Here is a 25813-nt window from a genome sequence, read left to right on the forward strand (position 1 = left end):
CAAAATCCAGTGATAATAATATGTGACAATATTTCATGTTAATGTTCATGCTAATAAAAATGCAGCTTATTTTTAAATCCTATTTTTAAAGTTACAAATAACTCTTGATTAGTTAGTCAATTAAAGGTCTATTTTATGGCAAGCCTCTACCAAGTTCTGAGAATGGAGAGATGAATGGCAACTTAATGGGAGTGACTGACATGCTTATCAATGACTGCATTAGTATTGTTAGTGCCATGTGAGGTATGTATCCTGTAGTGTGAATGCACAAAGGAGAGTACATCTCTCATGGGTGCATCCAAGAAGCTTCCAGTGGATCCCAGGATGCTTTGAGTTTGGAGGTACCAGTAAGCATTAGCCAGAATGATGGGAAGGGAAAAAGCATTTTGAGCAGGCAGCATGATTATAACGTGTGAAAGCATGAAAGCATTGAATGTCATAGGGTGAACAAAGAATTCCTAATGGATTTAGTTTTGTTTTTCAATTTGTCATTTTAATTTGGTAGTGATTTGAGTACAGAGTGTGTATGAGAAGTAGAAGGAGATGGATGCAGAGCAAATCTTTAGGGTCAGAGACTAAATGACACATATACCAAGGATAATCAGTGTTATCCTGAAGGCCTCTAGGGATCTCTTAAAGAATTTAAAATGGGAGAAGGGCATAGTAAAACCTGTGCTCTAGAAAGAGCTCTGGCATCAATGTGGAAAATATGTGGTCAGAGAACAGAATATAGACTATAGTTTTTAGGAGCTACTGTCTAACTCAGGTGAAAGATGATATATATGACATGACATATTAGAGATGGAGAAAGGAGATTAAATTTTAGGATATTTATGGAAGGAATTGGATGTGTGTGTGTGTGTGTGTGTGTGTGATGTGATAGTGAAGGAGGCTGGTGAATCTCAAGTTTCTGATTTGGACAGCTGGAAATATTGTTGAGTCATTCACTGAGACCAAGAATCCACGATAAAAGCAGAGTTGGAGATGTGGGGAGAAGGTGATGATAAGATCAGTTTTGAACATGTTAAGAGTCATCTGAGTAAGAGGTGACCAATGGCCAATTAGACATAGGTCTAGTACTTGGAAGAAAAGTCTAAGTTGGTGATATCGATTGCTTGATAGTGTTTTATGTTGATGTTTAGTTCTTAGAGTTGATGGCATATCTGGTACTTCCTTGTTTTTCTAGCATATTGCACAGGGCAAACTTTAGGGTTGCATGCAATTTCCAAAACCTAACATTCTAGTCACTAGGATGAGCACCATTAAGGAAAAAGAATAAAAATCTTCTATCAACCAGTACCAGTTTACTCTTTTCCCCAATCCAATAGTTGATATCATAGAGTGAGCTGAATTGATGGGCCAATATAAAGCCTAAATGAAGCCAGAATTAGATTGAAAAATAGCAGTAAAGTATGATGTCATCTACCTTGTGTGGCTTGAAAGACATTTGGTTGTGTCTGCTCAGGATTTCTTCCTTCATTTTTTGTCACATTGTCTGAAATTTCATCAGTTCCATTAGAGTCATTCCATTGGACCATCATGAGTTTTCATTTTTAAGGAGTTGTTTGGTAAATACCCTAGTTAAAGGTAATAATGTGGAAATTATCAAATGATCTTACTGGAGTTTGTAATAGATTAGAGCTTTTGGGGATAGCTAGAGAAAGGCTGATTGAGATAGGAGCAGACTGGTTGGTTTTGTTCCACTTGGTCACATCTCATTGACATTTCCTTAAAGTTAATTAGCTTAATAATGAAAAATTAATGATTTTAATAATGGAAATAATGGAAGAAATTTCTTTTTTATTAAATTCACATTCCTTCCCCTCAGAAGTTAAAGTTGCTACACTTTTAGAAAACATTATTAAAGATTCTATATAGTCCCAAAATAATCTTTAAATACCAGTGAAATTGTTAGTAAGAGAGAAATAACATTTTGCTATGTTACAAAGAAGATGGAGGTCTGTGATATGAACTACAGTATGTGAGATTTGTTGAAGTTGCACTTTATTCTCTTATGTATGTATATCTTCACATAAGTATACAATAAGACTGTTTTTATTATGGTAATGCTACCTTCTATAATAAATACCCCCCAGCTTAAGTAGTTTAACACAATAGAAGCCTATTTCTTGCTCATATAACAATCCAAGCAATTGATCCTTGGCATATGGCATTCTTCTGTGCTCTGATTCAGTGGCTGTGCCATCCCCTGGGGCCTTATTGTCATTTTCATACAGCTAGCAGAAGGAGAGAGAAAGGATGGAGAAGTTTCACTTGCTTCTTAAGTTATTGCATGCATGGAAATGACACACATCACTTTTGCTCCCATTCCATTGGTGAGAACTAGAGACATGCCCATACCTAGAGGCACAAGAATGCTGGAAACTGCATTCCTGGCTGGGCAACTGTTTCCCAATAACAAACCTATACAGTGCAAGGGGGAGGACAGAATTTTATGGACACCTAGCTGCTTGGACTATACGATATTAATAGATTTGCACAAAACACAAAGATCACACATAAAAGTTACTTATTATTTTATAACTGCACTTGAAGTATATGATGATGCCTGTGTAAAAATAAAACGCTTTAGGTTGATACTTTTCAATAGTTCTGCATTTTTGTTAGCATGAAGTGCTAACTTTTCATTACTTATGTTATTTCTGAGATCCCTTGAATATGAGCAAGAATATTGACTTCTATATTCATTATGTGTGAAAAACTGAGAGTTTCTTTCCTTATTTTTAAGGTTGGACAAAATTTGCTCGATTGACACGGGCTTTGACAAATAGCCGAAGTGTTTTGCAACAGCTCACGCCAATGAATAAAACAGAGGTGGTCCACAAACATTCAAGACTAGCTGAAGTAAGTGCAAGATTAACTTTACCTCTCAACATGCTGGTGGTGGCACATTTCCCCTGTCCAAATGTCTCAATATTGATATTTCTAGCTATTATTTTACAAATACTTATGTGTTAATTGATTTTCCCTTGTAGAATTGTAGAAATTTCATATATTTCTTTTTATGCTCTCCTGCTTTGAAAATGGGGAGGTACTTTACAACATCCCAGGTGATGTCTGTAGAATATGAGGGTTTCTTTGAGCAAATGAGATAGAAAGTTCATTCATTCACTTGTGTGTGCAGCATAGACTTATTGAGGGTTTGCTCTTTGCTTGGTGCTATGCAAAGGATATAAAGATGAATAGGCCATGGACCCTATCATCAAGGAGTTAAATATCCAGCAGAGAAGGGAGGTGGTACCTGAATGAGATGATACATGGGCTAAGTGAATTTTTTTTTTTTAGTTTATAGTTGATTTATAATGTTGTGTTGTTGGTTTCTGGTATACGGCAAAGTGATTATATATATATACATATAATATAGTATATATATTTTGATATTCTTTGAATCATAGGTTATTATAAGACATTGAATATATAGTAGTTATTATAAGATTTTAAATATATGTTGTTTATCTATTTTATGCATAGTAGTTTGTATCTGCTAATTCTAAGCTCCTAATTTTTCATTCCCCCCTTCCCCTTTGGTTACTTTAAGTTCGTTTTCAAAGTCTGTGGGTCTGTTTCTATTCTGTTGTTTATCTATTTTATGCATAGTAGTTTGTATCTGCTAATTCTAAGCTCCTAATTTTTCATTCCCCCCTTCCCCTTTGGTTACTTTAAGTACGTTTTCAAAGTCTGTGGGTCTGTTTCTATTCTGTAAATAAGTTAATTTGTATCATATTTTGTATTCTATATATAAGTAATATATCATATTTGTCTTTCTTTGTCTGACTTACTTCATGTAGTTTGATAATCTCCAGATCCATCCATGTTGCTGAAAATGGCATTATTTCATCCTTTTTAATGGATGAGTAATATTCCATTGTATATATGTACCACATCTTCATCTATTCCTCTGTCCAAGGACATTTAGATTACTTCCATGTCTTGGCTATTGTAAATAGTTCTGTTATATTGGGGTGCATGTATCTTTTCAAATTAGAGTTTTCTCCAGAATTATTGGGCTGAGTGAATCTTGAAGGAAAAATGTAGTGAAGAAGAGATGAAGGTCATTTATGCAAGAGAGGCCAGCATGTCCAAAGACTCAGTGATGCGATAGTATGGTGCCTTTGACTGTGAATTCAATGTGGATGAAGTCAGGTAGGAAAGGAAAGGTTAAGGTGGTATATAGTGAACAGTGGTGGTTGGTGTCCCATGTGCCAGGGAAATGACATTGTCATATTTGTGCTTTACAAACCTCTCAAAGGGAGATTGGTCTCAATGGTATTTGTAATCTTGTTTTAACTGTATTAATTTGAAAACATTATTCTAAGAAGTTGACACCCATAGATGTCACCAGATTCCCGAGAGACCCATGGCACAAAAATGGTCAAGAACCCTTGTTTGACCTAGTGGCTCTATGTTGAAATGGTAACTAGAGAAACAAGTTAAGAGGTTCTAGTAGTAATTCAGCTAGGACAACTGTGACCTTAAGCAAGGGAGCCAGTAGCAGAAGAGGGCAGATTGCAGATGTACTAAGATTAGAGTCAACACATTTGTTGATGGGTTAGAAATGAATGTGAGAAAGGGGATGAGTCAAGGACAACTCTATGTTTTTGGCTTGAACAACTGGATGGACAGATAGTATTGTTGTTGTTGTTCAGTTGTTACGTTGTGTCCAACTCTGCGATCCCATGGACTGCAGCACGCCAAGTTTTCCTGTCCTTCGTTACTCCCAGAGTTTGCTCAAATTCATGTCTATTGAGTTGGTGATGGTATCTAACCATCTCATTCTCTGCCTCCCTCTTCTCCTTTTGCCTTCAATCTTTCCCAGTATCAGGGTCTTCTCCAGTGAGTTGTTCTTCCCATCGGTTGGACAAAGTATTGGAGCTCTAGCTTCAGCATCAGTACTTCCAATGAATATTCAGGGTTGATTTCCTTGAGGATTGACTGGTTTGATCTCCTTACAGTGCAAGAGACTCTCAAGTCTTTTCCAACACCACAGTTTGAAAGCATCAATTCTTCAGTGCTCAGTCTTCTTTATGGTCCAACTCTCACATCTGTATATGACTACTGGAAAAACCATAATTTGACTCCGTGGACCTTTGTCAGCAAAGTGATGTCTTTGCATTTTAATATTCTTTCTAGGTTTTTCAGAGTTCTTCTCCCAAGGAGCAAGTGCCTTTTAATTTCATGGCTACAGTCACCGTCTGCAGGGGTTTTGAAAGCGAAAGCGAAAGTTGCTTAGTTGTGACCAGCTCTTTGCAACCACATGGACTACTACAGTCCATGGAATTCTCCAGACCAGAATACTGGAGTGGGTAGTTTTTCCCTTCTCCAGGGAATCTTCCCAACCCAGGAATCAAACTGGGGTCTCTTGCATTGCAGGTAGATTCTTGGAGCCCCCACCAGATAAAATCTATGACTACTTTCATTTTTTCCCCCTTGTACTTGCCATGAAGTGATGGGACCGGATGCCAGGTTGAGTTTTTTTTTTTTTTTTTTTTTTGAGTTGAGTTTTAAGCCAGGTTTTTCACTCTCTTCTTTCACCCTCATCAAGATGCTCTTTAGTTCCTCTTTACTTTCTGCCATTAGGGTAGTATCATCTGCATATCTGAAGCTGTTGATGTTTCTCCTGGCAATCTTGATTCCAGCTTATTACTCATCCAGTCCAGCATTTCACTGATGCACTCTGCATATAAGTTAAATAAGCAGGGTGGCAACATACAGCCTTGTAGTACTCTTTTCCCAATTTTGAACCAGTCAGTTGTTTCATGTCTGGTTCTAACTGTTGCTTCTTGACTTGCATACAGGTTTATCAGGAGACAGGTAAGGTGGTCTGGTATTCCTATCTCTTTAAGAATTTCCCACATTTTGTTGTGATCCACACAATCAGACTTTAGCGGAGTCAATGAAGCAGAAGTAGATGTTTTTCTGGAATTCTCTTGCTTTTTCTATGATCCAGTGGATATTGGCAAAATATTTGATCTCTGTTTCCTCTTCCTTTTCTAAATCCAGCTGGTACATCTGGAAATTCTCAGTTCATGTGTTGCTGAAGCCTAGCTTGAAGGATGTTGTGCATAACCTTACCAGCATATGAAATAAGTGCACTTGTATGGTAGCTTGAATGTTCTTTGGCATTGCCCTTCTTTGGGATTGGAATGAAAACTGACCTTTTCCAGTCCTGTGTCCACTGCTGAGTTTTCCAAATTTGCCGGCATATTGAGTGCAGCACTTTAAAAGATGATGGCTACTGTTGGTTAATAAAATCTCAGATAGAAGAGGAAGAAAAGGAGGTTTGGGAACAATGATAGTAAATTTACTCTTGGGCATGCTAAGTTTGAAGTTACTGACAGGAAATTCAAGTGGAGATCTTTAAAAGGAAGTGAGATTTATGGGTCTGCCTCTCAAGGGGTATCTGGGTTTGAGTTGCAGGCCTTGGTATCATCCTCACAGATATGGCTGTTAAAGTCAGAGGACTGGGTGATGTTACCCATACAGAGTGTATTGAAACCAAAGAGAAAAGGAATGAGGACAGAACTCCAAGGCAGCTAGAAATTTTGCTGTTGACTTGTTTTACATAATCATCTTGTGTCTTATGGGTACAAAAGATGACAAAATAGCTAATCAAGTTACCAAGACTCTGCTGAGCACTTACTGGGCACTCACAAAATATTCTGAGGTAACTAACTAAGGAAGACAAAGATACAGTTAAATATGTAAGTTCATCAGTTTGTTTTGCTGGTGAAAAGTTAGCTGAATTTCTCCAAAGTAACCTTCTTAACTTGTTGCAGATACTAGATCTCATTTGGAGAAAGTTGGGGAGCAAAAATTCTTCAAATTGGGAGAGTTTTGGAGTTTTTCTTGGAATATAGCTAACAGGGCGATGTGTCTGATTTTCTGGCACCTTTGAGGAGAGAGTAATACTTTAATGTGTAGAAATGTTTTTAAAAGCCCAAGTAAGACATTAACATACCTAAATGTTAAATGATAATAGTAATCGTAATATTTTAAAAGATAATATGCAGTTGGCACAAGATTTAATGCACTCAATCAGATACAACTTCCTTTTTCATATAATGTTTTTTATTAAGTACTACTTGACTTTGAAGCTACTTTCTTTTCTGCCTTTGGTTGTTTGTTTCTTTCTATAAATCAAGGTAAAGTGTAGGAGCTTATTTCTGTGACTACCGACTTTTTTGTCGTGATTCTTTCTAGGTCTTAACTATACCCTATCCAGTTTTTCTTTCTTTGTTAATACAACTGGGAAAGCACATGAGGAAAGAGACTATAGAGAGGAAAAATTTCTACCTTAGCACCCCAAATCACTGAAGATGGTTTTTTCCTCTGCCTCAAATGGAGAGTTCCTATCCCCTGGACAGCTCATCACTTTTCATTTTTACTCTTGATGAATTTTCATTCCTGTTTCTTCCCATCTGATTTTTTTCTTTGTTTGCTTTGCCTTTTGGTTATTGTTCATTTCTTTATCTGTCATCCCTAATTTATAAAGCTGATTCAGATACAAAACTGCTTTATGTCAGATCTTAGGCCTTGATTTCAGAGAACATGTGGAAATAACAAGTTTTTCTACACAGATAGTCTATGTATACTCTCAGGTTTTCAAAGACTGACCGAAAAGAGGCACCAAGTTAGCAGAAAGACTTTTTCCATCTGTAGTCAGAATCATGTAATTTGCTCAGCTTGAGTATTTGGATTTGCTGTTAAATTTCAGGCCCTTTTACTTTTTCCAACGCATATACATTTTATCTTATTTCCACTAGGCCTCCTAAATTTAGAGCTGATCCCCGGTTTCAAGGATTCTGGTCTCTGTGTAGGCAATTCATCAGTTTTCAACATGCTCTGACATTCTACTGATTGAATTCAGCTTCCACTTGCATTTGTGGTTCTGATTCCTTTAGAGTCAGTGTTCTCCCGATATTCAGAGAGAAAGAATGTGTCTGTATCAGTACAAAAATACATCAGGGCATGTGATTTCATCCCCGTCTATCCAAGGCTTACTGCTCCTGAAAGTACAAATGAAATAAAGTGAACAGTTGTTACTCACTGCTTTATAAAAGCCCCAGTGACGGGGCTGAGATTAAAGCAGTGCTCTACCTAGGAGAAACATCAAAACTGAAGCACTGGTGTGTCCCGTCCCTTTCTTTGTTGGTGTTGCCTTTCTTCTCCTACTCTTCCTGCTCCTCCTTTTTCTCTTGGAGCAGTTTTGGATTGCTTTAAAAATTCAAGTCACCGTCTGAAGAACTGGGTTATGAATGTTTAAAGAAATAGAAGACAAGGATTTTTATTTTGAGCTATACACTATCATCACCTGGAAAGATTTTGAAAGTACAGATTCTCTGAATTTAATTTAATACACAAAATGAATTTAATTATTTTCTGGCATGGGGTCTAGGCATGAGTATACTGTATTTTTAACAACTTCTCTAGATGATTCTAGTTTGTAGCCAGATTTAAGAAATACTGAACTCAAGAGTGAGTTCATCTCTAGAGGAGACACCTCATATTAATCCAGGGTGCTGAGTGGGACCAATTTGTCTATTAGCACAGAGTGTAGCACCAATAACACTTTCAGGGGTCCACCACGATGCCTGAATTTCTACTAGCAGTTGAAGGAAACGATGAACTTTTAGGTAAAAAAATAAATAATTAAATATTCATCTTTGTAATAATGCTGTTAAAATAAAAATATAATTTTAAATAAAAATATAAATATTAAATAAACTATATTTTTATTTAAAATGCAATTTTAAATAAAATTTATACATTTATGTTGCATTTATATTTAAATAAAGATAAAAATATTAAATAAAATAGAATTTTTATTTTATTATATTTAAGGAGGAAGGGGTCCAGGAAGGCAAAAATCCCAAGTGCCCATAAAGGTCCTAATGCAATCTGGCACTGAGTTTATTTTTTAAGTGTGTTTCTTTGTGCTCAAACTACAGAGTGTATAAATACATATGGTATAATACTAACAATGAGTATGAAGGAAATTTTCATGTTTAACACAGTGATGTTGGAATGAATAGATCTGTGGTTGAAAGGTGAAAGAGAAGCCATGATTCTATAGGAGTCTGTACATGTAATTCTGTGTCTCAACATGAAACTTAACTTACCTGTAGGATAATTTGTTGCTAAGTAATTTAAGATCTCATGGAAAAAGTATTACTGGGGTATTGATAATGAGCATAAATATGTAAAAATCTTTATAAATAATTCTTATAGCTCCCAAACTTAAAACAATAATTATAATATACATCTAAAGAGAATATCAGTGATTTTTGCACATTTCAAAATAGCAATGATTATATTATATGCTGTTTTCAGCCGTATAAGTTCTATGTCTGAGAGACTTCAGGGTAAGTCTCAAATTTCAAAAAATGCTAGTTTACTTATTTTGCTTTGTGGCATATAAATTACAGGCTAACAGGTATTTTTGTTTACATCTATTTGTGCATTGACATAAATTTAGTGCATTTATGATTTTATAATTTGAACTTATTGACTCCTATTTTCTGGGTCCCATTAGTCTTAGGGGCACTGAATAATTGAATGTGTAAGTGGTAAAGCTGCTGAAAATATTGTTCATCAAAGTCCCACTTATATACTCCTTAATACACAGGTTTACTCAGCTATAGCTTCATTGGTGGCATGAAGCAGAGGTCTTCAACCTGCTTCTTCAACTCCTTTTCACAATTTCCATGTTCCAGGTTCTGGAAGGAGGTGCCAAGTCCTGTTTGTTACCTTTTCCCAGGGTTGCCCAGACCTCTGCTCTTGCACTGTCATCTGCTTTTTCTCATTGTCTCTTTAATGAGACCTAATCAGTATAAGTCAGGGTTCGTATAAATTTGTATGAAAAATTGTCAAATTGTCCAAAAGGTATGGAGAAACAAACCTGACTAGAATTTTTTTCTAAAGGAAATTTGCGTCTGGGCAGGAAATCCAGTATTCTTTAAATCTGATTGAAAGGGAAATGGGGGAAAGCAGGCTATAACATTTATAACTCTGATACTGCTGTGCCCATCAGTAGGGCCCTGGTTGAGTCCCATGCAACAGCAAGATCATGAATAGTGGGGCCCTGGGGTTCAGCAAAGCCTTTAAAATCAAAGTTATGCTCCTTCAAAGCCCAAATATATAAAGAATGGATAATGGTGAGCCATGCAAATAATAGCTGGACAGTCTGTGAGATGTGTGATTCTAGGCACCTTTGCCTAGTGAATGTGTAGAAGGCACTTCCAGTAGTGGGTGTCCAGCCGTGCTGTGGATCAGTGTTGGTGTTGGAGGAGGTCATCAAGAGGATGGGACTGCCAGGTGATCCTTGAGCGGGACCCAGGCACTTGGAAGCTCCTCACCCCCTCCCTTGTCCTTGAAATGTACTTTCTGCCCACCATTCCCATTGTGAGAGCTTTTCAAGGATACAATCTTGAGAGAGTTAGCTGTGGTTGAGACCATCTGGACTGTATATATGACTGAAGCCAGTTAAACCTCTGTATAAACTTTTAAGATTTGGTGGTGGGTTCTGAGACCTCTGGTTTTATGGTTACCCAATAAAACCTTGTAAGTTCCCTTGCCTATGAAAACTGCCACCTACCAATCTGGAGTGGTCTGCCTTTTTTTGGTCTCTTTCTGCCCTCCGTGTGTGGGGACCAGTTTCTGAACGAGTTGGCCACGGGAGAGGAAGTTAGAGGGAATGGCAGACAGATCAACTTCTTTAGAGTGATTGGACTTGTAGTGACTTTGGATGAACCTTGATACAACTCTGGAGAAGAGATATAATTACAGAGCATGGCTGGCTTTGAAACCAGTGGTTTGCCTGCAGAAAATTTGAATTCATTACTACCTTTGCAGAGATGTACAGGTCACTTATAAATACATTTTGTCTCTTTTAGGTTCTTCAGCTGGGATCAGATATCCTTCCTCAGTATAAGCAAGAAGCGCCAAAGACACCACCACACATTATTTTACACTATTGTGCTTTTAAAACAACTTGGGATTGGGTGATTTTAATTCTTACCTTCTACACCGCCATTATGGTTCCTTACAACGTCTCCTTCAAAACGAAGCAGAACAACATAGCCTGGCTGGTGCTGGACAGTGTGGTGGATGTTATTTTTCTGGTTGACATTGTTTTAAATTTTCACACAACCTTTGTGGGACCTGGTGGAGAGGTTATTTCTGACCCCAAGTTGATAAGGATGAATTATCTGAAAACTTGGTTTGTGATCGATCTGTTGTCTTGTTTACCTTATGACATCATCAATGCCTTTGAAAATGTGGATGAGGTAAGTTTCTTTTTTTTTTAGTACTTTAATCACATGTTTTGAGAAAATTAGGATAAAAGAAGTTTATAAATAGCCTAAACTTCTTTATAGTCACCACTTTCAACCTTCATCCTACTAAATACCTTCCATAAATGATCATATTTTATTACTTTATAATTTTTATTCACTCTTTAAAAAATTTCTGGTTAAAAATACTAGGAAATGGCTGTGGTTGAAAGTTGTGTTTGAAGGAGGAGAAGAAAAGCCACAGCATTTGAAGTCAAATATGGTTTATGAACTAGACAGTTGATTGAAAGATAATGAAATAGATGTATTTTTTGGGGAAAACAGTAGCATTTTAAAACTCTGTGCACCCACAGATGTTTTAATTCCTCCTCTCCAGATACATATGGTAGCAGTGCTTGTGTTAACAAAAAGATCCAGAAAACCTTTATGGTAGAGAAATTCTTGAAGTTTTGCCTTTTTGGTTTCTCTTTTTTATACTTTTTTCTTTAAATTTTGCCTAATCATTTGTGGTTACAGACTGTATTAGATGACTTCTGATATCTGGTCTAATTCAAGATTTTGCTTATTCAGTGTCATCTGCACAACTAGAAATGTTAAAACATATGTAATGTCTTAACGACCATTTCATCCAAAGCTTCTCAGTTTCTAACTTAGTTGTGGATGATTTTCAACTTGCTATACCAAGGATGTATATAAATGAATCAATATAGAATGTATCTGTTTTTAAAATGTGTTCATAATAGTAATTGCAAACTTAATTTCCCTAAAGATTCTACTCTGTCCTCATAGATTGTTCAGATAGGAAATTCTCCACTACATTCATTCATTCTGTGTGTGTAGGGAGGTAGATTGCAACTTTTCTTCAGGATCTTTTCCCATAAAGATTTCTGCATTGAATCAGCTTTAATGATACTAAAAAGTATTTCCAGAAAGTTTAGTATAGACATTGTATTTTGATCCTATACACATAATTGTTACTTTAAAAATTCAAGGAAAAAAGAATCATAGTAATTTGTTTCTGATTTTAAATCCATCTACATCAAGCTTTTAAGGTATATTTCTTTCCTATTTCCCTTCTGGAAGGATTGATATGGGTTAATTTTGAAAATGCTAATCTTATGATAAGAAGATAATAAGTAGTATTTATATGTTCACTTACTGAATAGATTAATATATTAAGATCAATGCATTAAGATTTCCATTATTTAGAACATTGGCATAAAGATTTTAATACAAATAATCAAAAGATTGGTTTAGTTTACAGAAAAGAAAATAAATTAGATTGCATTATAATAAATGCATCTAAAATACTATATAAATATATGACAATATCCTCAGACTTATTAAGGAAAATGCAAAGTAAACTTATAGACTATACTGACATGCCATCAGTTATCACACACACTGGGTTGGAGAATATGGTGTCTGAGAATGTGTGCTGCTCAGATCTTCCTTCATGGAAGCCTGCTGCATGAAGCACAGTTAGGGGCTTCCTGGAAGTGGCTCCTGGTTTGGAAAAGACTTTCTTTAGCATCCCTTTCAAACTCAGCATTCAGTGATATCACACTGTCACCCTGGTACTTTGAAATTGGCCACAGTGGGAGTATTTACACCCTTAAAGTGGCAAATGCTATAAATAAGGGCTTAAAAAAAACTTTCTATGGCATTAGTTGTTAATCATTTACCAATATACCACTGAATACAGTTGACTGACACTTGCTATGGCTTTCTGATCTGCTGCGGGTCACAGTTCAAAGCTGTTTCCCCAAGGCTGCACTCAACCAATGCCTAGGAATAGTGGTAATATTATGATTGGGCTTATCAGGTGGCTCAGTGGTAAAGAATCTACCTGCCAAGCAGGAGACATGAGTTTGATCTCTGGGTCGAGAAGATTCCCTGGAGAAGGAGGTGGCAATCCACTCCAGTATTCTTGCTTGGAAAATCCAATGAACAGAAGAGCCTGGCACAGTCCATGGAGTCGCAAAGAGTCAGACATGACTTAGTGATTAAACCACCACCACCAATATCATGATTAGTTACTCCTGCTCAAGAAGAACTCCTCCGCTAAGCAACTTTTGCCCTGGAACTTCCCATTTACCTGTGCTGTGGTTGAGGCTCTTTCTACACAATTCTTCCTTCCATCTTCAAAGGTTTCAGATGTGCACTGTGGTCTGAAGACTCCTCCCTCCTTTCTCCTTCATAGGCATTTATCTCAGTGAAAGTCTTGCATATCTAACCCTGACTTGGCATCACTCGGAAAGGGATCTGAGTTGATGCAGTGGTGGTGTGAAGTCTCTTATACATTGCTCAAGGGAATACTGGTAAAACTTACATGAAGAATAATTGGCAATATCTAATTTTTTAAAAGAGAAGACCCTAGAGACAACCGCTTTCAGACTGTTTAGGGGATTCTTTTAATATTTGCTCCCATCACCAAACAGCAAGACTGTGTACAACAGCTTTCAGACTGTTTAGGGGATCTTTTAATATTTGCTTCCATCACCAAACAGCAAGACTGTGTAGTTACCCGTTTTGGGACTTGTCTTTGATGTCTCACTATGAAATTGGAGGTTTCAGCCTCTTTCTCCCTGCCCTCACTGTATCCATGCACTTATTTCCATCACCTCATTCTCACACTATAGATATATCATCCTTTTGGTTGCATAAATAGTGTTTATATCACCATGTCTACAAATAATGCTATTTATAACTGAAAGTGAAAGTAAAAGTCGCTCAGTTGTGTCCGACTCTTTGTGACCCCATGGACTACACTGTCCATAGAATTCTGCAGGCCACAATACTATCGTGGGTAACCTTTCCCTTCTCCAGAGGATCTTCCCAACCCAGGGATTGAACCCACATCTCCCTCATTGCAGGCAGATTCTTTACCAGATGAGCCACAAGGGAAGCTCATTTGTAACTGAACCTTCAACATATTGTGATTACTTTTCCTCTTCTGCACTTTCCATTTTCTTGAGAGTTGATAATTGTCTGGTTTTATCATTTGCTTTCTTTTATGTACTCATCACTCACTCAACCACTAAACTCTGCCAGTTGTCTAAAGCTCCCTTCCTTACCTTGATGCAAGCAATATCCTATCAACATCATTTTCTTAAACAGATCTCTCTTCATCCTACCCTCCTACCTGATGGATAGTTTGACTATCTATAATATTCTAGACCATTGATAATTTATCCTCAGATTTTGAAGGACACGGTGCCATTACAGTCTACCTTCTAATAATTCTCATAAGACACTTGGAGGCATTGTGACCTATTTTCTCTTTCTGGAAATTTGATATATCTTCTCTGTCTAGGGTTCTGAATCTTTCCAGTACTATGCTTTATTGTGAGTCCATTTTCATCAGTTTTGCTGGGCACTGTCTGGGTAGTCTTTTTCAATCTGGAAAAGCATGTCTTCTGTTTCAATTTTTTTTCTTATAATTTTTCTCCGTCTCCTTTCCCGCTCTTCTCTGTTCTCTCTCTTGTTGAAACTCCTTTTATTCTAATACCTACTAGACTTTTCTAATTCCTTTTTCTCTCTTTCCTTATTTTCCAATCCTTTATCTTTTTGCTATACTTTCTGGAAAATTTTCTCAACATTATTTTCCAGCTTTTCTTGTAACTAATAATGCCTTTGTTTTCCCCTTAAAGTTTGTTTGGCTTGATACTAAGAGCTAAACTAGCATTTGTATATTACTCGATATATGTATTTCTATCGTTTAACTTTTAATCATTCTAGATCATTATACTCTAGTTGTGTCTTTTGTAAATAGTCTATACATACTGAGAGTTTCTCTGACTGGGAAGGTCAGTCTGTTTACATTTATTGTGATTAATTACTTTTTGATTTAGGTACAGCATCTTATTTTCCACTCTAAAATGTGTCTTATTCACTTTTCTCTCTCTTTTTTACTTTATTTTTCTTCTTTTCTTCCATTTTTTGGATTGACTGAATTTTTAAAATCTTCTGGATTCCCTCTAATGGATTGGAAGTTTTTGTATTAATTGATTGCTCTTAATATTTTTATCTTCAGTATTTGACTTATAATTGTCTTTGCCCTTCTAAATAAATCAAGGGCCTCTGTTTGCTTTCTCATTTTGCAAACTAGCGTTGTCTTATATTTCAGTTCCACATTTTTTTAAAGTTTCTCTTTTAATTATTGGGTGACTTCTTTAGGACTTTGTTTATTGTGAGCCTTTGGGATGGTGACTATAGATTTCAGTTTGCATATCTGTAAAAAAAAAAAAAGGGAAGGGATGCTTGACTTTTTTACTTCACAAGATGTTTTTAAAGAGTCAAAGGAAAAATAGATATGAATGATTTTTATTTGTAGAATTGTGCATGTCTGAAGGGATATTATTGTTTCGCTTGTGTGTGTCTATTTCCTCAGCTTGGTGACAAGCTCTGTGATGGTTAGGAAAGCATTCCATCTCCTTGGCAATTCTTCACTGCTTACTGCATATTGGTGACTCACTGACCTGAAGCAATAAAGTGTTAGTAAGGTTTTAGTAGATTGTACCAGGACATAAAACAAAATAGAATTTAAAAATGAGGAATTGAGCTACTGGTAGCTTGGGAATAGGAGAATATGACTCTGAAGATCACAGTTTACTCCTTTAACATGATATGGTGCAAAATAATTTAGGATGTAATGACATTTTCATATTCAAGAGTGTCTCAGATGACATGCTTTCTGAAGACAACTTGATTTACTAGGAATTCACGAACTGGATATGTCATTCTTTAAGATAACTGTGAGGCTGTGAAGATAGAGTCCATTGAAGGAAAGAATTCTGTTTGAAAAGAAAGAACGTCAATTTCCTAGATAATATAATGGGGGTAAAAGACATTATCACAAGGAATCTAAGGAATAAAAACAAACTCCTTTGTAGTAAGTATTTGAATACAGCTCTAGGAAGTCCAGGGAACTTGATTTCTGGGAGGTAAGGGGGAACTGAATTATAAGACGTCATAGAAATATGGGGCAGCTACAGGTAACAAACAGTTTGGTGAAATAAATGGAATTAGGAAACATGATACTTGGGGAATTCAGGGGACAATGAGTGGTATTAGTAAGTGGTAAACACAATAAACCAGGTAAAATTGGAAATTTAAAAGTGATCACTAATGCACTGTTTGAAGAGACAAAATGATTGAGCCAGAAACTGCTGGGTGGAAGTATTACGAATATTTTTAATTTCCAGAAAAGTTTAGGAAAATCATTTTCTAAATTATAATTTTTCTTGATTTATGCTTGTCAAATGGGCACATACATCATTTCATTTTAGCATATCTGTTTATATATAAAGTTTTTATCTCTTATCTAGACATCAAAGCAAAAAATTGGATATCAAAGCTAATTGTATTCATATATTTATTTTGTCACTTTTGAGAAATTTCAGACCCTCCATTAAGGATATATTGGAAATTGCTATTTAATATAATTTGATCACCATTACTTTTTCATTAATACCTTTAGATAATTGAAAATCATGTTTGAGTGGTATAGGAGAGGATTTCATAGTATTTGTTTTTAGTTTTACTAGTTTGAATCTTATTAAATCCATAGAAACATTGCCAAGTCACCTTATAATTATTGATTTTTCTTATTAGTATGATAATAAGACTGTTTTAAAGAGCCATTTTAGGTTCACAGCAAAATTGAAAAGAGCTGCAGAGACTTCCCATAACAGAGGTTGCCCCCACACACGCATAACCTCCCCTGTTATCAACACCCCCCACCAGAATGAAACTACATTGACACATCATGTTGTTCAAAGTCCATAGTTTACAGTAGGGTTCACTCATGGTGTTCTGCATTTTATGGATTTTGACAAATGCATAGGGGCATAGTGTAGTATCATACAGAGTAGTGTCACTGTCCTAAAACTCTGTGCTCTGCCTCTTCATCCTTCTTCCTTCCTAACCTCTAGCAACCACTGATCCTTTTACTATCTCTATAACTTTGCATTTTCCAGAATGTCATATAGTTGGAATCTACAGTAGAAAGCCTTTTCAGATTGACTTCTCACTTAATAATATGCATACATTTAAGGTTGGACTGCAAGGAGATCCAACCAGTCCATCCTAAAGGACATCAGTCCTGGGTGTTCATTGGGAAGGACTGATGCTGAAGCTGAAACTCCAATACTTTGGCCACCTCATGCGAAGAGTTGACTCATTGGAAAAGACCCTGATGCTGGGAGGGATTGGGGGCAGGAGGAGAAGGGGACGACAGAGGATGAGATGGCTGGATGGCATCACCAACTCGAGGGACATGAGTTTGGGTAAACTCTGGGAGTTGGTAATGGACAGGGATGCCTGGCGTGCTGCGATTCATGGGGTCGCAAAGAGTCAGACACGACTGAGCGACTGAACTGAACTGAAATGAAGGTTCTTCCATGTTTTTTTCATGGCTGATAGCTAATTTGAGTGCTGAATAATATTCCATTATCTGGACATATCAAGTTTATTTTTCCATTCACCTACTACTGAAGGATATTTTGGTTGCTCCCAAATTTGGGTAATTATGAATAAAGCTGCTATAAATGTTCGAGTTTAGGTTTTTGTGTAGGCAAAACCTTTTGGGTAAGTTATCAACTCATTTGGGTGAATATCAAACAGCATGGTTGCTGGATCATGTGGTAAAAATATGTTTAGTTTTGTTATAAATTGCCAAACTATCTTCCAAAGTGGTTTTCACCATTTTGCGTTTCCACCAACAATGAATGACAGTTCCTATTGACTCACATTCTCGCCAGTCTTTGGCATTATTAATGTTTTTGATTTTAGCCATTCTAGGACTTGTGATATCTTGTTTTAATTTGCAAATTTCTAATGATAGATGAGGGGACTTCTCAGTTGGTGCTAGTGGTAAAGAACCTGTCTGCCAGAGCAGGAGATGTAAGAGACGTGGATTCGATCCCTGAGTCAGGAAGATCCCCTGGAGGAGGGCATGGCAGCCCATTCCAGTATGCTTGCCTGGAGAATCCCATGGGCAGAGGAGTCTGCTTGGGCTATGGTCCATGGGGTCACAAAGAGTCAGACATGACTGCAGTGACTTAGCATGCACGCACAATGATATATGAACATATTTTCATATGCTTATTTGCCATCTGAGTATCTTCTTTTGTCAGGTGTCTGTTGAGATCTTTTGCTCATTTTTAATGGGGTTGTTAATTTTACTATTGTTGAGTTTTAAGAGTTCTTTGCATATTTTGGGTAATGCTCCTTTATTATTTGCACATGTCTTTTGCAAATATTTTCCTCTAGTCTGTGGCTTGTCTTATTCTTTTGACAGTATCTTTCACAGAGCAACATTTTTAATTTTAGTGAATTCCAGTTTTTTATTTCTTTCATGGATTGACCTTTGGTGGTATATCTGAAAAATGATTACTCAAGGTCACCTAGGTTTTCTCCCATGTTATCTTCTTAGAGCTTTACAGTTTATGTTTTATGTTTATGTCTATGATCTGTTTTATTTTATTTTTTGAAGGGTATAAGGTCTGTGACTAGATTCATTTTTTTTTTCCATTTGATGTCCATGTGTTCGATCAAGATTTGTTGAAAGCTTGTCTTTTCTTTATTGTATTTCCTCTGCTCCTTTGTCAAAGTTGAGTTGACTCTATTTATGGGGTTCTGTTTCTAGGCTCTCTATTCTGTACCATTGATCCATTTGTTTATTTTTTTCCCACCAGTACCACACTGTCTTGGTTACTGCAGCTTTATAGCAAGTATTGAAGTTGAGTGTCTATCCTCTGACTTTGTTCTCCTTCAAATATTATGTTGGCTATTTTGCACAATTTTTATCCCTCCATATAATCTTTACAATCAGTTTATTGATATATACAAAACAACTTAATGGAATTATGATTGAGATTACATTGTAGCTTTAGATCAAGTCTAGAATAACTTACATCTTCACAATATCGAATGTTTCTGTCCATAAATAAGGCCTATTGCTCCATTTATTGAGTTCTTTGATTTCTTTCATCAGTTTCATAGGTTTCCTAGTACACAGCATGTACATATTTTGTTAGATTTATACCTAAGTTTTTTATGCTAATATAAATGGTATCGTGTTTTTAATTTTAAATTCCACTTGTTCATTGTTGGTATATAGGAAAGTGATTGCCTTTTGTATATTGACTATATATCCTGCAAACTTCCTTTAATTGCTGATTAGTTCCAGACTCCTCCTCCCTCTCACCACCCCCAGGTCAGTTTGTTTGGATTTTCTGTGTCCGACTATTATGTCATCTCTAAAGAAAGATATTTTTTTCCCTTCCTAATCTGTATACCTGTTATTTCCTTTTTTTTTTTTTTTATGATATGAAATAATCTGTAGGGTTTTGTAGATGTTCTTTTTCAAGTTGAGAAATTCTTCTCTGTAGCTAGTTTTTTGAGACTTTTTTATTATAAATAAGTGCTGCATTTTGTCAGATGCCTTTTCTGCATCTGTTGATGTAAACATATAACTTTTTCTTCTTTAGTCTGTGATGTTATGGATTACATTAATTGATTTTTGATTGTTGAACCAGCCATGCATTCCTAGGATAAATCTTACTTGGCCATACTGTATGATTATTCCTATATATTGTTGGATTTGATTTGCTAGTGTTTTGGTGAGATTTCTACATCTATGTATTAGAGATATTCATTTGTAGTGTTCTTTTCTCATACTGTGTTTGTGTATTTGAGTATTGGTATTTGAGTAAAGCTGGCCTCAAAACTGGGTTAGAAAGTATTGTTTCCGCTTCTTTTCTGGAAGAGACTGTAGAGAATTGGTACAGTTTTTTACTTAAATATTTGGTAGACTTCACTCATGAGTTAATCTGGCTCTGGTGCTTTGTGTTTTGGAAGATTATTAATTATTGACTCAATTTGTTTAATAGATATAGTTCCCTTCAAATAATTATTTTTGTGTGTATATTTGAGTTTTGGTAGACTGTGTCTTTCAAGGAATTGATCCATTTTATTTTGATTATCAAATTTATGGGCACAGAGTTGTTCATATTGTTCTATTATTGTTGTAGTTATTATTGTTGCTATTGTTATACTGTAATTGTCTATAGCATCTGTAGTGGTGTCCTCTTTTTCATTTCTCATGTTAGTAATTATGTCCTCTTTTTTTCTTGGCTAGTGTGGCTAGAGGTTTTACAATTTTATTGATGCTTTCAAAGAAAAAGCTTTTAAAATTTTGTTGATCTTCTCTACTGACTTCCTGTTTTCAATGTCATGGATTTTTGCTCTAATTTTAATATGTTTTTTTCTTCTTATTACTTTGGATTTCATTTGCTTTTCTTATTCTAGTTTGCTAAGCTTAGAAATTTAGGTTATTGATTTTACTTCTTTATTACTTTTTAATATGTGCATTCTAAATTGTAAATTTTCCTCTGAGTACTGCTTTGCTACATCCCACAAATTTTGGTAAGTTGTATTTTCAGTTTCATTTAATTCAAAGAAAAATACATTTTTCTTGAGATTTCTTCTCTGATCCATGTTTTATTTATAAATGTGTTGTTTAATTTCTACATATTTTTGTTTTTTTCTAGTTATATTTGTTATTGATTTCTAGTTTAATTTCACTGTGATCCAAAAGCAGCTGTTGTATGATTTCTATTGTCTTAAATTTGTTAAGGTGTGTTTTATAACCCAGGATATGGCCTATATTGGTAAATGTTTCACATGAGGTTATTTTTTTGCCATTACTGTATAAAGTAGTCAAAGATGTCAATAATAGACTGTTGATTGATGGTGCCATTGCCTTCTGCTCTGTCCTTACTGGTTTCCTGCCTGTTAGAGCTGACCGTCTCTGACAGAGGGATGTTGAAGTCTGTAAAGATAGTAGTGGATTAATCTCATTTGTACTTGAAGTTCTATTAGTTTTTGTTAGGTTCATGCATATAAGAATTGTTATACCTTCTTGGAGAATTTATTCCTTTATCATTTATATAGCTTTTCTCTTTATCTCTGATAAAGTTACTTAACTGCAAAGTGTAAGATGTTTCTGGATGTGCTATATTGTATTACATGTATTGTCTGTGATGAAATATATTATTTCTGGGAGGATTTTTACCTTCTCCATGGGACTTTCTCCATTTAAGTTTTTTTTTTTTTAGTTTCTTAGTAGCTTGCTTTAAAATTTTAGCTGCAATTTTAAGTCCTAGTTACCTATCAAGTCTTTACTTAAGAAAGCCCACTAATAATCCTAGAGCTTCTGATAACAATAAAAACATTTATATTTTTATTGAGGATTGGATTAGTGGTTTACTAACACTCATCTTTCATCTGTATGCTCAGGGTAAGGTTTATGGGTGACCCTATTTTTTATGCTTCAATTTTACTTCAAGTTAAGAGGTCAAATACAACAAAGATCTTTAGAAAACTGGGGTTAGGCCCTGTGCTCATTTGTGGTAGAATCAACAATAGACCTTATGCTCTTCAATGCAAAGCCTCTATCTTCCTAATATCTTGGATTTGCAGTTCCTGGAACATAATTGTCACACTATACGTATTTCTATTGAAGTGAATGAGGCATAAATCATTTCTTATTAGTAACAAAAAAGACAGGGACAAAGGCAATCTTTGTGACACAACTTTATCTGTGACTCCAAATCCTCCACTCAGAAAATCTAGCATTATCCTTTGTCTGCTCTGCTCAACTTTCCTTTCATAAGTTTCTTTTCATGAATTTTCATGTAAATAATCTTCCAGTCAGATGTCCTACCCTACCAACTTTCAATACATGTTTAGGTGTTACCAAAGGGTTTAGATCCCCAAGCTGGAATCTCCCACTATGAGTACAAAGCATTGTGGACAAGTGACTACAAAGATGTACAAGCCTTAGTCACTGAACTCAAATGTACCTACCTTCTAGCTTGAGAGTAAAACTTTCTCACAAACTATTCAAAAGTGTGAATAAAAGGGAAGTCAGTGTGAAAGAGGAGATGGGGAAAGGATTTGGGAAATGGATGAGAATCAGCCACAGATTTCAAATTGGAGCAGAGTGGCAGTACGTTGAACTTTTAAATTCTCTTCCAAGTGGGGATTGGTGGCACAGAATGTTATCAAGTTTGGGTAATGAGAAGGTTTAAAGATAGATATCCTTCTTAAATTTGAAAAAGCTGGTGATGTTCCAGGAATATATTCTTTTGCATTAATTTTCTACAGAGAGAAAACAATCTGTTTAACTGAGTAAATTAGCTTTGGGAGGATAGGAAGTTATAAGCGAAGAGGACAGCAGTGAGATTCCTTTGTTTGATTTTGTTGCTTACATAAATAGAAATTTTTATGTGTACTGATCTTCATTCATGGTAAATGCTTCCTATTGTTAAGCATTAGGAAATTATTCTGATATAAAGAACATTACAGCATACTGACACATATATATGGGATTTAGAAAGGTGGTAATGATAACTCTATATGCAAAACAGAAAAAGAGACACAGATGTACAGAATAGACTTTTGGACTCTGTGGGAGAAGGCGAGGGTGGGATGTTTTGAGAGAACAGCATCGAAACATGTATATTATCTATAGTGAAACAGATCACCAGCCCAGGTTGGATGCATGAGACAAGTGCTCGGGCCTGGTGCACTGGGAAGACCCAGAGGGATCGGGTAGAGAGGAGGTGGGAGGGGGGATCGGGATGGGGAACACATGTAAATCCATGGCTGATTCGTGTCAATGTATGACGAAACCCACTGCAGTATTGTAGAGTAATTAGCCTCCAACTAATGGAAATAAATGAAAAAAAAATAAAAAATAAAAAAAATAAAGAAGAGATGCTGTTGCAAAAGAAGAAAAAAAATAAATATATAAAAGAAATAAAGGCAAAGAAGGGTGAAATATATTACAATATGTATACTATAACTCTTAAAAATTTTGCCTTAATTAACCATGGATACTTGCTTAGAAATTGCTCTTTACTATTTGTATAATAATTATCACTATGTTGAGAATTCATCATTTCCTCATTCTTCCTTGAAGGAAGTTCTAAACCTCCATTCCTACTCCATTTAATCTTCTTATTACTTTATTTTATACTATGATTTTATCTCTGCTTTCAGAGATAACACATGCTGCCTCACAGGGAACATGGTTACCTTTATATCAGAATTTTTTTTTTTTTTTTTTTTTTTTTTTTTTTTTTATTTTTTATTTTTTTTTATTTTTTTTTATTTTTTTTAATTTTTTTATTAGTTGGAGGCTAATTACTTCACAACATTTCAGTGGGTTTTGTCATACATTGATATGAATCAGCCATAGATTTACACTTATTCCCCATCCCGATCCCCCCTCCCACCTCCCTCTTCACCCGACTCCTCTGGGTCTTCCCAGTGCACCAGGCCCGAGCACTTGTCTCGTGCATCCCACCTGGGCTGGTGATCTGTTTCACCATAGATAGTATACATGCTGTTCTTTTGAAACATCCCACCCTCACATTCTCCCACAGAGTTCAAAAGTCTGTTCTGTATTTCTGTGTCTCTTTTTCTGTTTTGCATATAGGGTTATCATTACCATCTTTCTAAATTCCATATATATGTGTTAGTATGCTGTAATGTTCTTTATCTTTCTGGCTTACTTCACTCTGTATAATGGGCTCCAGTTTCATCCATCTCATTAGGACTGATTCATGACCCAATCAAAAAATGGGCCAAAGAACTAAACAGACATTTCTCCAAAGAAGACATACAGATGGCTAACAAACACATGAAAAGGTGCTCAACATCACTCATTATTAGAGAAATGCAAATCAAAACCACAATGAGGTACCATTACACGCCAGTCAGGATGGCTGCTATCCAAAAGACTACAAGCAATAAATGCTGGAGAGGGTGTGGAGAAAAGGGAACCCTCTTACACTGTTGGTGGGAATGCAAACTAGTACAGCCACTATGGAAAACAGTGTGGAGATTCCTTAAAAAACTGGAAATAGAACTGCCATATGACCCAGCAATCCCACTTTTGGGCATACACACTGAGGAAACCAGATCTGAAAGAGACACGTGCACCCCAATGTTCATTGCAGCACTGTTTATAATAGCCAGGACATGGAAGCAACCTAGATGCCCATCAGCAGATGAATGGATAAGGAAGCTGTGGTACATATATCAGAATTTTTTATCCTTAAGAAATTTGTTTATTACACATTGTGGATAAAGGGTTAAAAAACCATTTCTCCTGCATGACAGCTTTACCTTTGGTCAGCTGTCTTCCATTCTTCCTCTGATGAAGGAAATATGCTATCTGTGTTTCTAGGCAATATTACTTATATTTAAAAATGATCTCTGATGGATAAATTTCATCTGAACTGTAAAGAACTTTTAATGAGCTATTAATAACTTGACAAGGACACCATAGCTTAAGGCTTCCCTGACTGATACAATTCTGAGCCTATCTCTTGTGGAACTATGAAAGTTATACTTGTATTGTCATTATAGGTATTAAGTTAGGTAGGGCATGAAGCATCAAAAGCTAGAACTACAAACACAATTCATTGATAAGACAAAGCTGAGTTGAGTTTATTGCTTACCATTTGATGGGAGAACACTATGTTGCAAAGATTTGGTAGTGTCTCAGACATTTGATAGTATCTTCTCAGAAAATGAGAGAATTTATTGGGAACTGGAAATTTGATTTAAGGTGGATCTTTCAAATTGGGAAAGGTTTAGGAGAGGCTTTGTTAGAATTGGGTAAGGTTTAAGAATCATGATACCATAGTCCAGCATTGGTGGAAACAGTAAGGTGATGATTTTGAGGCGAAAAGTTCAAAGAATCTTAGGGCTTAAACTGTCGATGCTTTCCACTGAAGAGTTAATGGGTCTTTGGGTAGTTCCTATATTGCATAATCAAACTATTTGCCTGGGCAGAAGTCCTGAAGAATAAGATCATGCTAAGGAAGACACGAATAGTACTAAGTCATGTCAATATAGATGGCTAGTTATGGTTTCAATTCTCTGTGTCCAAGCAAAGTACGGGGCTAGACAATTTCAGTTCTTAAGGTTTTTAGAGTAAGATGGATTCAATACTGGCCAGTTAAGTCTTATTTGCTCACTTCTTATTTGTCCCCTGGTGGGAAGTTCACAAGGAACATAGCTCTGAGGACTGCAATAAAGACTGCTCTGAAGTCAGATCCTGTGGAAAAATGCCTGGTGTTCTTCCACTCATAAGCAGTGATTTCTGCCCTATATCATTTTTTTCTTAATATATATATTTTATTGAAGTAAAGTTGACTTACAGATTTCAAGTGCATGGCAAGGAGATTCAGTTATACGTATACACATATGTTATTTTTCAGATTATTTTTCATTATAGGTTATTATAAAATATTGACTATAACTCCATGTGCTATACAGTAAAACTTTGTTGCTTGTTGCATATCTATTGTTTAAATTAGAAATCTAACATTCTATTCATGCTAAGTCAAACAAGTAGAATCAAAATGTCATAAGTTTTCTAGTGAGGCAAAAATTCATAAGTTTTCTAAAATATGTAT

General features: G+C 35.8%; 1 protein-coding gene across 1 annotated transcript in view; it reads left to right on the forward strand.

Moving 5' to 3' along the window:
- Positions 1-25813, forward strand: part of KCNH5 (potassium voltage-gated channel subfamily H member 5) — a 348488-nt gene that overhangs the window by 56057 nt on the left and 266618 nt on the right. Inside the window, exons 5-6 of the mRNA XM_043920302.1 lie at positions 2750-2865; positions 10914-11306. Of these exons, the coding sequence (XP_043776237.1) occupies positions 2750-2865; positions 10914-11306 (509 nt within the window). The remainder of the gene's footprint in view (positions 1-2749; positions 2866-10913; positions 11307-25813) is intronic.

Source organism: Cervus elaphus, chromosome 12, assembly GCF_910594005.1.
Source record: "Cervus elaphus chromosome 12, mCerEla1.1, whole genome shotgun sequence".
Lineage (NCBI taxonomy): Eukaryota > Metazoa > Chordata > Mammalia > Artiodactyla > Cervidae > Cervus > Cervus elaphus.